Source organism: Camellia sinensis, chromosome 4 (genome assembly GCF_055761805.1).
Source record: "Camellia sinensis isolate YWXY chromosome 4, ASM5576180v1, whole genome shotgun sequence".
In the NCBI taxonomy this organism is placed as follows: domain Eukaryota; kingdom Viridiplantae; phylum Streptophyta; class Magnoliopsida; order Ericales; family Theaceae; genus Camellia; species Camellia sinensis.
This window is the reverse complement of record NC_138964.1, coordinates 108,054,980-108,070,161: the sequence shown is the minus strand read 5'-3', so window position 1 is coordinate 108,070,161 and position 15,182 is coordinate 108,054,980. Positions and strand designations below refer to the sequence as shown.

The 15,182-nt window shown below is 33.5% G+C and overlaps 1 protein-coding gene across 1 annotated transcript; it reads right to left on the bottom strand.

The window, feature by feature from the left end:
* Positions 1–1,253: 1,253 nt before the first annotated feature.
* LOC145823957 (uncharacterized) lies at positions 1,254–4,705 on the bottom strand. Its single transcript, XM_082923532.1, has 2 exons — positions 4,382–4,705; positions 1,254–1,328 (listed from the first exon to the last, which is right to left on the bottom strand). The coding sequence occupies exons 1-2, from the start codon at positions 4,703–4,705 to the stop codon at positions 1,254–1,256; spliced, it is 399 nt and encodes a 132-aa protein (XP_082779658.1).
* Between the last annotated feature and the right edge of the window lie 10,477 nt (positions 4,706–15,182).

Sequence of the window (15,182 nt, the reverse complement as noted above, 5' to 3'; positions counted from 1 at the left end):
AAGAACATGATGATACTTGAAAATTTATGCATTCAAACATCATTTAATATGAGTGATTCTAACTTAAGGTAATAATGTGACGCTCATACTAAATGATCCACATGTTAAATGAGTCGTATAAAAAGCTAGCTTTTTTTTTTATAATTTTTTTATGTGGATCTTGTGGAACTTGGATGTAGAAGTGGCTTTGATAAAAAGCTAGTCAATGAGGAAATAATAAAAATATTTCTGTTTCACATCAGAAATGGTTCTAGAAACCCAAATTGACTGTAATCCATGCAATTTGGTTACTGAAAGCATAGTGTTTACAACAAATTTGTAGTTTTCAAATCAAAAGCACTCTGGATGCATTCTGCTATATATTGCTTCTGTATATGGACTGGTTATTCATATTTCATTCATTTTATATGTTGCCAATACTTGCTAAAGCACACTGATGTTACAGTCCTATATAGAGATATTCAATGTCATTAGCCTCGTTTGGTAGAGTTGTGGGAAATTGATTATAGATTATAGATTATAGCTTACATCTGTGAGCACAAGCTGGTAACTTGTTTAGTGTAGCTGTGGGATTATAGATTTAAGCAGTAGAGTAATCTTTGGGAAATAAGTTGTAAAATAGTTTTTTGCTGTATAATTGCCATTTTTGCCCTTATAAATATAAAGTTTGTAATTTTGTCATTTTCTTCACTTTAAATTTTGAAAAAGTTATTTCATGAATGGGAGTTGATTAGTTAGTACCTAATTTGGTACATTTTTACATAAAAGTCACCAAAAAACCATTTTTTCGACACCTATAACTCAATATGAAGTGTCCATCTGTTAAGTTAGGGGTGTGCACAGGTTGGAGCAAAGCAGTTTAGGGGAAAAAAAAAATAACAACCAAACTGTGATTCACAAAAACCTAACTCAAATAACTTAATCCAATCCCATTAAAATAAACAAGCTGATTCAACTTAATTCCACACAAAAAAATGAAAGCTCATTCAACCTTCAACCCTGTTCTTCAAATAAATTGCCTTAATTCAAAAGACAAACTATCACCCAAGAGTAACAAGAAATTAAAGTCCAACTTGTTTAAAAAGAAATCAAACATACAAACAACCATCCAAATTAAGCCCAACATGAATAAAAAGAAATTAGCAGTACACACTCACAAGCAAACCATCCAAATTAAGTCTAAGAGAATCCAGCCAATCATCTAAATTATACAATTAAACAGTCCAAGAAATTGATAGAATTAGCAACAGCTGCTACATATGCAACATCCACTCATCCAAACTCCAAAGAACCACAATAGCTTCATCCAAACTCCGAGCTTCATCAATCTACAAATATAAGCAAGAAAAAATTATTCAATAACAAAAAATAAATAAAAATGAACTTTTAAACATTCTCCTAAAGATTTTCCCTTCAACTAAACTTTTAAACAAAGAAAAAAATGCATTTGAAGAACAAATAATATGGTAACTGAAGTCTCCTTAAATGGAACAATAATAACATGACATTAAAAGTGTTTCAGAGCATAGAAATTCAAGAATTAGATATTCATATTCTATGAACTCATAAACATGCAAATAAATTATGGGTCTTTAACATTTATGATCAAATATTTTGATATAGAAAAGATATGTATCAATCTTAGATATTCATATTCTATGAACTCATAAACATGCAATTTTGCACTGATGGGTGTGGATAGTCTATGATAGCCACAAACTTCATCTCTGAATTGCACAATGAAAAATGTTTTTAAATGAATGAATTTCAAATCTGGTTTTATTTATCATCAAATGTAGATACGAATTCATGTTTATTATTAACATGTGCCTTACTATTTGACTATCTTTTTTGTCTAGTGATAAAAAAAATCTAATAAAAAATCTATTTAGAACTAAAAAAGCATTTTTTAAACAGCTCTTAATATTAGGGAACTAGTTCCTCTCGAGTACATCAACTCGAGTGTGAGAAGCTAAAACAAAAGCGTGAATAAAGAGCCTTTCGCAAGCCTTGTTTGCCAACCAAACAGAAATTAAACAAAAATTAAATAGAAATTAAACAAAACAGAGCCCTTTGCAAGCCTTGTTTGCCACCATTTCACAGTAAAATACTGTCTTAGATGCATCTGTGTGTTTGGTTTGCATTTTTGGTTGTGAGGAAATTCATTGATTAATATAGAAGTATTTTACAAGTGAAGATTAGGGTTTGTAGCTTTGTTAGTTGATTTTGAACATGGAAGAGATCACCTAAAAATCAAAGAGAGAAGGGAGAGAGAGAGAGAGAGAGAGAGAGAGAGAGAGAGAACCCTCAATGTGTATATGTGTCGCGTCCCAAGCTCCGTGACAACGCCGCACACTCATTTAAGTGAGCATGCAAGGCTAAGAGTCCAACACATAACCAACAATGTAAATACTCCAATTAAATCCTTAATTATCATAATGCTAAAATCCATAAAAATTGATTATTCTTATCATATGAAATTATCCACCAAGTCCACTAATAAAATCCATTAACAAAACGAATAATCCAAGTACTTAATTCATAGTCCTACTCTCGGCACTCCCACATGTAAAAAATCCCGCGCAGCTCTACTCTTCAGAATTTGAAAAAAAAATAAGGGTAAGCTAGATAGCCCAGTAAATAACCAACCATCACTGCCAGCTGGATCAAGTATTAATAAATAAATAAATAAATCGATAACCAATAAATATAAATTTTTCTACAGTTCAATAAATGAACAATTATTTGTAAGATGGTTTCATAACTAAAAATAAACAATGTACAATACATTTTAAATGAAAAGCCAACAAGATAATTCAAAGTAATTCATTGTTCAAATCGATGGTTCGATATTCAGATGGTTCAATGATTTGATTCACAAAACCAAAGTCTTAATGACTACGGTCACTTAGCCCGTGACAAGGCCCAGAACCACACATAGGCCGGTGGTAAAGCCCCAAAAGAAACTAGTTTCTGTGCCAATAAATAACCCCCATTGGCTGGGGTCCAAATCATAGTCAGACTAGAGTGATGTTCAAAATTCAAACAATACACAACTTTTAAATAAAACATTCGATATTTTTAGAATAAACGTTTAGTACAATTTTCAGAATAGTTTCACCAAATATTCAAATAATTTTCAAAATAATATTCGATGTTGTTTTATACTTGACCCATATTTTATTTTAAGAGAACACGAAGGCTATAAATAAATATTTATGATTTTAAACGATTCGATAGGAATAAAAATGAACCAACAGTGATAGAGGGTTACTTACCTCAAACAGCTAAAATAATATTTCCAAGCTAATCTCAATTTACCAAGATCCACCTCAATCTCACAAACCTAATAAAATATTACACCGCATAAACAATTATTATGTGCATCCATCCATCTCTTCTTGTAACAACAATAGAATAAATTAACCCAATAGTCTATTAGGAACTCCCACGATTTAGCATCAAAACAAAGCCATCACGACTTCAGAAATTCTCAACCCATATTATTCTCTTGTTGTTTATATACATGTAAAAATTTGTAATTGCTTGTAGTCAATCGTGTATCCCACAAATACACCACCATTAAACTTAACCCATCACATATCAATCTCAAAATATGAACCACCCAAATGGGATGCAAAATACACTCTAAAATTGAGCAAAATTAAGACCCCCAACATAGACTACATCAATATATCTATTTAATCATATATGCCCATAAAATCATCTATTGATATATTAACACTAAAATCATAGATAGGAATACAATAAAATAAATCTTACCTAAGTGATGAATAAAGCAAAACCACTACTCTTATGAATCCTCCCTCTTCCTTGGTTTGGGTTTCTTTTCTTTAATTTTAAACTTTTCCAAACCCTTGCTTGCTGCCTTCACCTTTAACTCTTCCAAACCCTTTCTGCAGCACAAGCCTCTCTTCTCTTTTTCTTTTCTTTTTTCTTTTACCTTCTCAAACCCTAGCCGCCTATGGAGCAATTCATAGCCTCTATTTTGTTTGTTTTCCAAGACTTAAAGCCACAATAGGTGGACTTATTAACCTAATTTCTCAAAGTTACAAAATTACCCATCTAAGTAATAGAAAATATAATGCCATCTCATAACTAATTCTTTGATATTAATAAATGACTCATATAAGTTAATTTAATTACTAATCTATCCAATAAAATAATCCTACACACAACTTGGGTTTTACATCCTTCCCTCCTTAAAAGAAATTTCGTCCTCGAAATTTGACATACCTGAAGTCTCAAAAAGTTGTGGATACTTTCGTTTCATTTCATCCTCGAGTTCCCAAGTTGCTTCTCTTTCTGAGTGATTACTCCATTGAACCTTAACATAGTGGATGACTCAACGCCTCAAAACCTGTTCCTTCCTATCAACAATTCTTATAGGGAGTTCCTCATATGTCAAATCCTCCTTAAACTGCAACGGTGCATGATCAATCACATGACTAGGATCCGGTATATACTTCCTTAACATTGAGACATGAAAAACGTTATGAACTCCAGCTAGTGACGGTGGTAGGGCAAGTCTGTAAGCTACCTCACCAATTCGATCTAAAACCTCAAATGGCCCAACAAATCTAGGACTCAGTTTACCACGAACACCAAACCTCATTACTCCTTTCATAGGAGACACCTTAAGGAATACATGGTCTCTAACCCCAAACACCAAATTGCGTCTCATGTTATCTGCATAACTTTTCTATCTACTCTGTGCCGTGCGAAGTCGCTCTCTAATAAGATTGATCTTGTCCACTGTTTGTTGCACAATCTTAGGCCCTAACAACTTCCTTTCGCCCACATCATCCCAACAAATAGGTGATCTACACTTCCGTCCAAATAAAGCCTCATATGGTGCCATCTGAATGCTCGCATGATAACTGTTATTATAAGAGAATTCCACTAAGGCCAAATGTTCATCCCAAGAACCTCCAAGATCAATAACACAAGCCCTTAACATGTCTTCCAAGGTTTGAATAGTTCTCTCTGACTGTCCATCAGTTTAAGGATGAAAGGCAGTGCTAAAATTCAAACTAGTACCCAAAGCTGCATGCAAACTCCTCCAAAACATAGATACAAATCTGCTATCTCTGTCCACCACTATGGTCATCGGAATACCATGCAACCTCACAATCTCTTTGATATACAGTTTTGCAAACCTCTCTAAGGAGAACCCCACCTTAAAAGCTAGAAAGTGAGCGGATTTGGTCAATCGATCAACGATAACCCAAATAGCATTGTTACCACCTTGGGTCCTAGGCAACCCTGTCACAAAATCCATGGTAATATGTTCCCACTTCCACTCGGGAATAGGAAGAGGTTGTAACTTACCTGCAGGTCTCTGATGTTCAACTTTCACTTGTTGACATACCAAACATTGAGCAACATACTGAGCAATTTCCCTCTTCATATTATTCCACCAAAAGTTCCTCTTCAAGTCTTTATACATTTTAGTGCTCCCTGGGTGTACCGTATATCTTGAACTGTGAGCTTCTTACAGGATTTCTCTCTTGAGCTCCAAATCATTAGGCACACACAACCTCTCTCCAAATCTCAAGGTTCCATCTCTATGCATACAAAATTCCATCTGTAGCCCTATTTCTATTTCTGCTTTAAGTTTTTGCAACTGAGGATCTCTTCCTTGAGCATCTTTAACTCTATCAATCAATGTGGGTTGAACCCTAAGGTTTGCCAACTGCACTCCATGGTTATGCCATCTAATCTCAATATTCAACCTCTGCAAGTCCTCCAAGATATTCTTTTGGTCAATGATCAAGGTAGCCAAATTACTCGGGGTCTTTCTACTTAAGGCATCCGCCACTGCATTGGCTTTTCCTTGATGATAATTGATAGTCAAATCATAGTCCTTTAATAGCTCCAACCATCTCCTTTGCCTCATATTCAATTCTTTTTGAGTGAAAATATACTTCAAACTTTTATGATCAGTGAATATCTCACATTTCACCCCATACAGGTAGTGCCTCCAGATTTTCAATGCAAACACCATGGCAGCCAACTCCAAATCATGCGTAGGATAATTCTGCTCATATGGCTTCAACTGCCTAGACACGTATGCCACTACATTATCATTCTGCATCAGGACACAACCCAAGCCCATCTTCGATGCATCACTATAGATGGTAAAACCTTCATCTCCGGACGGAACTATAAGTACTGGAGCACACACCAATCGACTCTTTAGATCTTGGAAACTCTTCTCACAATCATCAGACCACTCAAATTTAACCCTTTTTTGTGTTAAACGAGTTAAAAGCATAGAAATTCGGGAAAATCCCTCAACAAACCTTCTATAATATCCTGCTAAACCCAGGAAGCTACGAATTTCAGTGACACTAGTAGGCCGATTCCACTCCACCACCGCCTCCACTTTCTTGGGGTCAACAGACACCCTATCTTTAGATATCACATGACCCAAAAATGATACACTCTCCAACCAAAATTCACACTTCTTTAATTTAGCAAAAAACTTCTTCTCCCTTAATATCTGCAACACTATTCTCAGATGTTCTTCATGCTGCTCTTTACTCTTCGAGTACACAAGAATGTCATCAATAAAAACTACCACAAACTGATCTAAGAAGGGTTTAAATACTCTGTTCATTAAATCCATAAAAGCTACAGGCGCATTGGTCAACCCAAACGGCATCACTAAAAATTCATAATGCCCATATCTAGTTCGGAAGGCTGTCTTAGGTATGTCTTCCGCCTTAACCTTCAACTGATGATAGCCAGAACGAAGTTCAATCTTAGAAAAGACTTGTGCTCCTTGCAACTGATCAAATAGGTCATCTATCCTTGGGAAAGGATATTTATTTCGGATTGTCACCTTGTTCAACTCTCGATAATCAATGCAAAGGCGAAAACTACCATCCTTCTTTTTCACAAATAAAACGGGTGCACCCCAAGGAGAAACACTAGGCCTAATAAAGCCCTTATCTAGTAACTCTTGTAACTGTTCCTTCAACTCTTTCAACTCTGCTGGGGCCATCCGATACGGAGTCTTGGAGATAGGACCCGTGCCAGGTATCAATTCAATGGCAAACTCAATCTCTCTATCTAGTGGCAACCCCGGTAACTCTTCAGGAAAAACATCGAGAAATTCCTTCACAACTAGAATATCCTCTAACTTCAATTCAGTCTCACGTGTATCTCTCACAGAAGCTAAATAGCCCTCGCACCCATTCCTTAACAACCGTCTAGCTTGCAAAGCTGAGATTACCAAAAGAGGAGTGTTAAATCCACTACCCACAAAACAAAATTCTGGTTGATTAGGAATTTGAAATACTACCCTTTTTCCTCGACAATCAACAGAAGCATAATTGGTTGCCAACCAATCTATTCCAAGAATTATGTCAAAGTCCCGCATATCTAAAACAGTTAAGTCTACAAGCAATTTTCTGTCATCTATACTAACCACACGAGATTTGCAAATTAAGTCAGCAACCATAACACCTCCTATCGGGGTTTCAACACATAAGTCGATCTCTCTAGAGACACATTTCCATCCATGTTTCTCAACAAATCCCATAGACACAAATGAATTTGTAGCGCCGGAATCAAATAACACATGTGCATAAACAAAAGACACTAAAACAGTACCTGACACCATCGTATTAGAAGTCTGAACATCTTGTTGCGTGAGTGCATACACTCGACCCTGAGTCTTTGGCTTATGACCTCCATTTTTCTTTTGACTTCCTGAAAACCCTTTGTCTGTTGATGATCCTTTATTTGTCCATGTTTTCTGTTCAATCTCATGCCCCTTCCGATTAGGGCAATCAGCAATCCTATGCCCCTGTTGCCCGCAAGAGAAACAAGCCTCAGTATTCCAACGACACTCACTATCCTAATGGAATCCATTACACCTAGTGCATTGTATCCGATCATTCTTCTTATCAACACTACTACCCATAGTTCGACTTCCCCAACTCCCAACCGAAGAAGTGTTTTGTCTCTTAGCATTGCCCTTCGAACTGTTAGTTTCGAAGTTGGAAGAACTAGGCCTCTTCTTATAATTCTCTTCTTTCTCTTCTTGGGCTCTAGTGAGGCCACTCTCAACCAACAAAGCCTTATTCAACACTGCTCCAAAAGTAGGTAACTCGAAAGGAACCACCTGTTGCATAATGTTCCTTCTTAGCCCACCTTCAAACTTTCGTGCTCTGCTATCCTCGTCTGCTTCAAATGCTGATGCAAATTTAGACAACTTCGTAAACTCAGCTTCATATTCTGCAACCGTCTTATTCCCTTACTCTAACTTCAAAAATTCCTTCTGTTTTTGTAGACGAACACTCCTAGGGAAGTGTTTCTCATTGAATGCATTCTTAAACCTTTCCCATGTATAGGGGTTGGCATCATGCTCGTGTATGCGCTTCTCCATCTGCCACCAATCATTAGCTATCCCTTGTAGCATAAACGTAATAGGTCACCTTCTGATCATCCGTACACTAAAAAACAGGAAACAACTTTTCCATTTCTGTCAACCATTTTTCAGCCTCCAAAGGGTCTGTGGCTCCGTCAAATGCCAAGGCTATCTTCTTAAACTCAGTAATGTTACAACGTGGCCTTGGTTGTGGCCCAACACCTAGCTGCATCCGCTGTTGTTGCTCCATAAGTCTAGTCAAGTTATTCCCTATGGTGGTTTGTTGTTGCACCACCCCGGCCAACGTCTGAAGCACTTGAACCATTTCAATTGGATTGGGGATTGCAGCTTGTTCTTGTTGTCCCAACTCTTGCCCCTGATTTCCTCCGACTGCTTGAGAACCACTACCATTATTAGTCACGTTTCCTCGCCGATTGTTATTACCAGTCCGTCGGTTCATTTGACCCTGGCGTGTATTTCTAGCCATATTTGCCAATGTCTCCTCATGTTCCATCGCAACCTAAATGCATCAATAATAAAACCTCATCTAATTCTATTCTCAAGTCCCTATAACAAGTAAATAAAAAAAACATTATATCAAATTATAAGCGTTCCCAATCCTACATCTACCCAATCTCACCACTATTCTATACTAGCCTTTAAAATTACAACCTGGCTCTGATACCACTAAATTGTCACGTCCCAAGCTCCGTGACAACGCCGCACACTCATTTAAGTGAGCATGCAAGGCTAAGAGTCCAACACATAACCAACAATGTAAATACTCTAATTAAATCCTTAATTATCATAATGCTAAAATCCATAAAAATTGATTATTCTTATCATATGAAATTATCCACCAAGTCCACTAATAAAATCCATTAACAAAACGAATAATCCAAGTACTTAATTCATAATCCTACTCTCGGCACTCCCACATGTAAAAAATCCCGCGCAGCTCTACTCTTCAGAATTTAAAAAAAAATAAGGGTAAGCTAGATAGCCCAGTAAATAACCAACCATCACTGCCAGCTGGATCAAGTATTAATAAATAAATAAATAAATCGATAACCAATAAATATAAATTTTTCTATAGTTCAATAAATGAACAATTATTTGTAAGATGGTTTCATAACTAAAAATAAACAATGTACAATACATTTTAAATGAAAAGCCAACAAGATAATTCAAAGTAATTCATTGTTCAAATCGATGGTTCGATATTCAGATGGTTCAATGATTTGATTCACAAAACCAAAGTCTTAATGACTACGGTCACTTAGCCCGTGACAAGGCCCAGAACCACACATAGGCCGGTGGTAAAGCCCCAAAAGAAACTAGTTTCTGTGCCAATAAATAACCCCCATTGGCTGGGGTCCAAATCATAGTCAGACTAGAGTGATGTTCAAAATTCAAACAATACACAACTTTTAAATAAAACATTCGATATTTTTAGAATAAACGTTTAGTACAATTTTCAGAATAGTTTCACCAAATATTCAAATAATTTTCAAAATAATATTCGATGTTGTTTTATACTTGACCCATATTTTATTTTAAGAGAACACGAAGGCTATAAATAAATATTTATGATTTTAAACGATTCGATAGGAATAAAAATGAACCAACAGTGATAGAGGGTTACTTACCTCAAACAGCTAAAATAATATTTCCAAGCTAATCTCAATTTACCAAGATCCACCTCAATCTCACAAACCTAATAAAATATTACACCGCATAAACAATTATTATGTGCATCCATCCATCTCTTCTTGTAACAACAATAGAATAAATTAACCCAATAGTCTATTAGGAACTCCCACGATTTAGCATCAAAACAAAGCCATCACGACTTCAGAAATTCTCAACCCATATTATTCTCTTGTTGTTTATATACATGTAAAAATTTGTAATTGCTTATAGTCAATCGTGTATCCCACAAATACACCACCATTAAACTTAACCCATCACATATCAATCTCAAAATATGAACCACCCAAATGGGATGCAAAATACACTCTAAAATTGAGCAAAATTAAGACCCCCAACATAGACTACATCAATATATCTATTTAATCATATATGCCCATAAAATCATCTATTGATATATTAACACTAAAATCATAGATAGGAATACAATAAAATAAATCTTACCTAAGTGATGAATAAAGCAAAACCACCACTCTTATGAATCCTCCCTCTTCCTTGGTTTGGGTTTCTTTTCTTTAATTTTAAACTTTTCCAAACCCTTGCTTGCTGCCTTCACCTTTAACTCTTCCAAACCCTTTCTGCAGCACAAGCCTCTCTTCTCTTTTTCTTTTCTTTTTTCTTTTACCTTCTCAAACCCTAGCCGCCTATGGAGCAATTCATAGCCTCTATTTTGTTTGTTTTCCAAGACTTAAAGCCACAATAGGTGGGCTTATTAACCTAATTTCTCAAAGTTACAAAATTACCCATCTAAGTAATAGGAAATATAATGCAATCTCATAACTAATTCTTTGATATTAATAAATGACTCATATAAGTTAATTTAATTACTAATCTATCCAATAAAATAATCCTACACACAACTTGGGTTTTACAATATGTAACAAACAAAGGGCATGAAATCTTACCTTTTTGGTGCAGATCAACGAAAAACAGGGAGGAAAGGAGTTCAATCGACTGCGATCTTCCAAATGTGGCAGAGTTCTCGTCGTCGGACACTAAAGAGGAAAGCAAAAGAGAAGCGAAGAGTATGGGGGAGAGGAGCATGCTAGGGCAATAGAAGAGGGTTTATATAATGGAAATTCCGTAATGTTTCAAGTTTTGGAGGGACATTTAACTCATTTCAGCCCCCCCACCCTAGATGCGTGCATAAGTTGTTTGAATAAGCATCCCTCGAGCTGCTTCCACCCGAAGCTAAAAATAGCTAACAAATAAGCTATAATTTGATAATTTAAGTTACACCAAATACATATTTATCGCTTAAATTAAGTTAAAAACTGAAATAAACAGCTTATAAGTTGTGCCAAATAGGCACATTGTTATGATTGTATATGAGCAATTATAACCAAAATTTAGTCTCTATTCATTCTAGTTATTTCATAATGAAAAGGAGCTTCATTTATTTATTCTTTTACATTTTGATTTGACTCAAAAACAGAGTTTATTTTCTACAGAGAATTTTTTTTTTTTTTTTTATGGAAAACTGTAGTTGCTACTCTTGTTAGAAATATTTTATAAGATTAATTGTTCACCGCCTTGGCGGTATTGTTGACCTTTATTAAATGTTTCATTTAATTGTTTGCTTGGCCCGTTTGTTTGTTTGTTTTTTTTTTTTTTTTCCAAGTTATGCAAAAAGATTAGTGGTGGTGGAGATTAATGGTGGCATGGGGCTAATTGTTTTTTTGAACATCTATCTTTATGTTTTGGGCTTGCCATTTTTCTATTTTTGTTTTCAGGTTTTGCAGAAATATTAGTGGTGAGGTAGAGATTAATGGTGGCATGGGAGCTAACTGTTTTTTATTTTTTATTTTTTTTAACATGTATCTTTATGTTTTTGTTGCCATTTTTCTATTTTTTGTTTTTAGGTTTTGCAGAGAGAATAGTGATGGTAGAGATTGATAGTGTGGCATTGGGGCTAATTGTTTTTTTGGATATTTTTTTGCATGCCATCTAGACTTAAGTTTTGGATATTTCTATACATAATATTTAGAGTTTATTGATATCTTATGGTTTGTATTAACAAATTATTGTTAATATTTTGATGTAATTGAACAAATGGTGGATTTATATTGATTAGATATGTTTCTATTAATTGATTGAACAGATGGTGGATTTATATTGGTGGAAGGTTGTAGATATATATATATATATATATATATATTGTGATGTATAAGCTTATGGTGTATTGAGATGTAGGATGGGTATTATGATTTGCATGTAGGGTTGTACTTTCAGAACGGTTGTTTGTGAGATTCCTTTATGTTAACGTGAGAAGTTTTATCAAAAAAAGATGAGATTTTAAAATATTTTCTTTTGGAAGTAATGATGGGAATGTGAAAGAGAATAAATCATTTTATACAGAATTGTGTCAAGAGAAACGTTTTGAGAAAAACACAGTTATATGAGTACATTTCAGATATCAAACGACACACTATTTATATGGTATTGCATGATGCATTCATGATCATTTTTGTTTGTATGTTATGATTGGTCAAGATCTTTACTGAGCTTGGTGCTCATCCCAGGTGTTGATAACCTTTTTCAGGTACAAGGCTGGAGGATTAGTCATGACTCGAAGTCTCTTAATTGTTGGCCATGAGGCCCTTTACTTGTAGGCCGAGTGCCATGTATTATATAAGGGTAAATCCCTTTTGTTGTATTTATTATTATTCAATGTAAGCCTAAGGGCATTATACCATATTTTATTTATATCATCATTGTTGCTGTGAGAGAATGTTATCATTTATTCTTTTTCATGTTCTCAGCTAAATGAAATTATTATAATGGATTTGGTAATGGTTTCGAATAATAAAAGTCGGGGTGTAACATTCTACACCTCACTAAGAGGTAAGAATTTCAAATCTTTCCACTTACGTGTGGATCTTATTTTCTTTATATTTTTTTGGAGTTTCTCTCTCATTCTTTTGTAGTTTATTTATAGATATTACAATTTTTATTTTATTTTTATTATTATGATTGTAATTCATTGAGTTTTATAATGACAGAGGTAAATTACATCAACGCCCTTGATGTTTGGAGAAAAGGCATTAAGTTTCACAATTTTAACATAATTATATTGGGCTCCTTTAATATTTTAGTTTATATAACATTTAACTCCCTTTTAATTAATAATTTATTAGTTATATGAATAAAAAATAATATTGTCATCTCTTTTATACTTAAATGCATATTTATCTTATTTAGTTTTGTGTCTTTCCACCAACTATATTAGTTTCAATCCATGTAATTTTACTAAAATGGAGGTCAGCATAATTATGTAAAAATTGTGAAGCCTACTATGGCTTCTTTTGGCAAAGAGGTTTAAATCACATTTTTTGACTTTTTGATTTTTTTAAGTCACATCACATTTCTATTTTTTACACATTTTTTCAAAAAAAAAAAAAAAAAAAAAAAAGGCTTTTACCATACTTCCCAAAACAAGTCTATTTTTCAAATCTCAAGAGAGAGGTCAATAATATTTACCCTATAATATTATATAGGAATTAATGAAGATATAAAAAAATAATAATAATAAAACTTCACCTAGAGAAGAGCTTTAGAGGTTGTTTGGGGTATGGGTTCGGCTAATTTAGCTCACAAAAATATAAAATATGCTAAAAATTTTAATTAAGATAAATGTCACATTAAAATTATAATTATTTTATTTTTTCTTACATAATTATCATATCCAAATCAATAAAAAATCAAAAGTTCATTCCAAACAAAAATTTTTTAGTCAAATTAAAATAGTCAAAAAGTTAGGCTAAAAAAATTTATCCCAAATGAAGCTTAGTCATTTTTTGTTTTTGGAAAGTGTTTTTTAATGGGATGCAATGTGACTGTTGTGTCTTTGCACCATAGTCACAGTGGTGCGTATGATGGGGCTAAATTTGGGTCTCATTTTAATAATATGAACTGTTATTTTTTACAGTATGTTGAATAAAATATATCTGTAAAATTTTAAATTGATCGGATATTGGTAGACTTATGATCAAATCAAATTTATATCTACAAAAATAAATGGTAGATGTAATTTTGATTATAAAATTAAATAAAAATTTAATTCAATCACAAGATTATTGATATCCGATCAAATTAAAATTTTACAAAAATATTTTATTAAACATATACTAAAAGGGAATGATTTAGATTACAAGGTGAGATCCGTAGTGGCCTCATTATCTGCACAACAGTGATTATTCTACAGTAACACACCACATATACTCTGAAGTGCTTGAGCACCAAGAAATAAGTAAGCACAGGGTTGTTTGGAATGATCTAAATAAATGTATTTTTTATCTTTTTATGAAAAGATATACAAAAAAGTAGAGAGGTGATGTGATGAAAAAAAGATAAAAAGATGGATTATTTTAAGGATGCCAAACTTGAAAATAAATATTTTTTTTGATATTTTATAAAAAATAATGTAAAAAATAAAAAGATAATGTAATTTAAATAAGTATATTTATCTAAATAAATATAGTTATTTAATTTATGTCAAACAGTATCTGAATTTTTAAATTCTGATATTTTATTTATAATTTGAAAATATTTTTTGAAAACTCTCCTCAATTAAAATTTTGGAATTGTGCCCTTATTTTTTTTACGGCCCAGCTTGTCTTTAGTTGAAGATTAAGATTAGACCGTCCAGTCTGACCTGTGGGCTCATGTTTGGGTTCTGTTTCGATAATCTGAATCGTTGATTGTGTAAAACTCATCAAGTACTATAACCTCACAAGAAATTACGTTGATTAGATGTTGATAACTATTTGATCAAATCAATTTTGTGTTAAAAAAATTAATAGTGAGAAAATAAGTGGTTGACAAAAAATTGATCTGATCAAATAGTTATCGATATCCGATCAATATGATATTTTACAAAAATATAATACTCAACAAATTTTATATATTTTCAAATTATCGAAAAAATGCCTAAAATGAACTCATGGGCCGAACTAAATGATCTAATCTTGGTTTTAAAATAAGACAAACTAGATTTTTTTTAGGAAAATGTTTGAGGGTCATAATTTTATGACTACAATGGTTCAAAACTGCCAAAACAACATACTTTTGA

Bases quoted from the DNA above. Each gene is read 5' to 3' on its own strand.
- LOC145823957 (XM_082923532.1), bottom strand. From the start codon at position 4,705: ATGAGACGCAATTTGGTGTTTGGGGTTAGAGACCATGTATTCCTTAAG. The intron at 1,329-4,381 runs GTTTTGAGGCGT...TTATATTTGTAG, and splicing joins TTGTTGATAGGAAGGAACAG to ATTGATGAAGCTCGGAGTTT.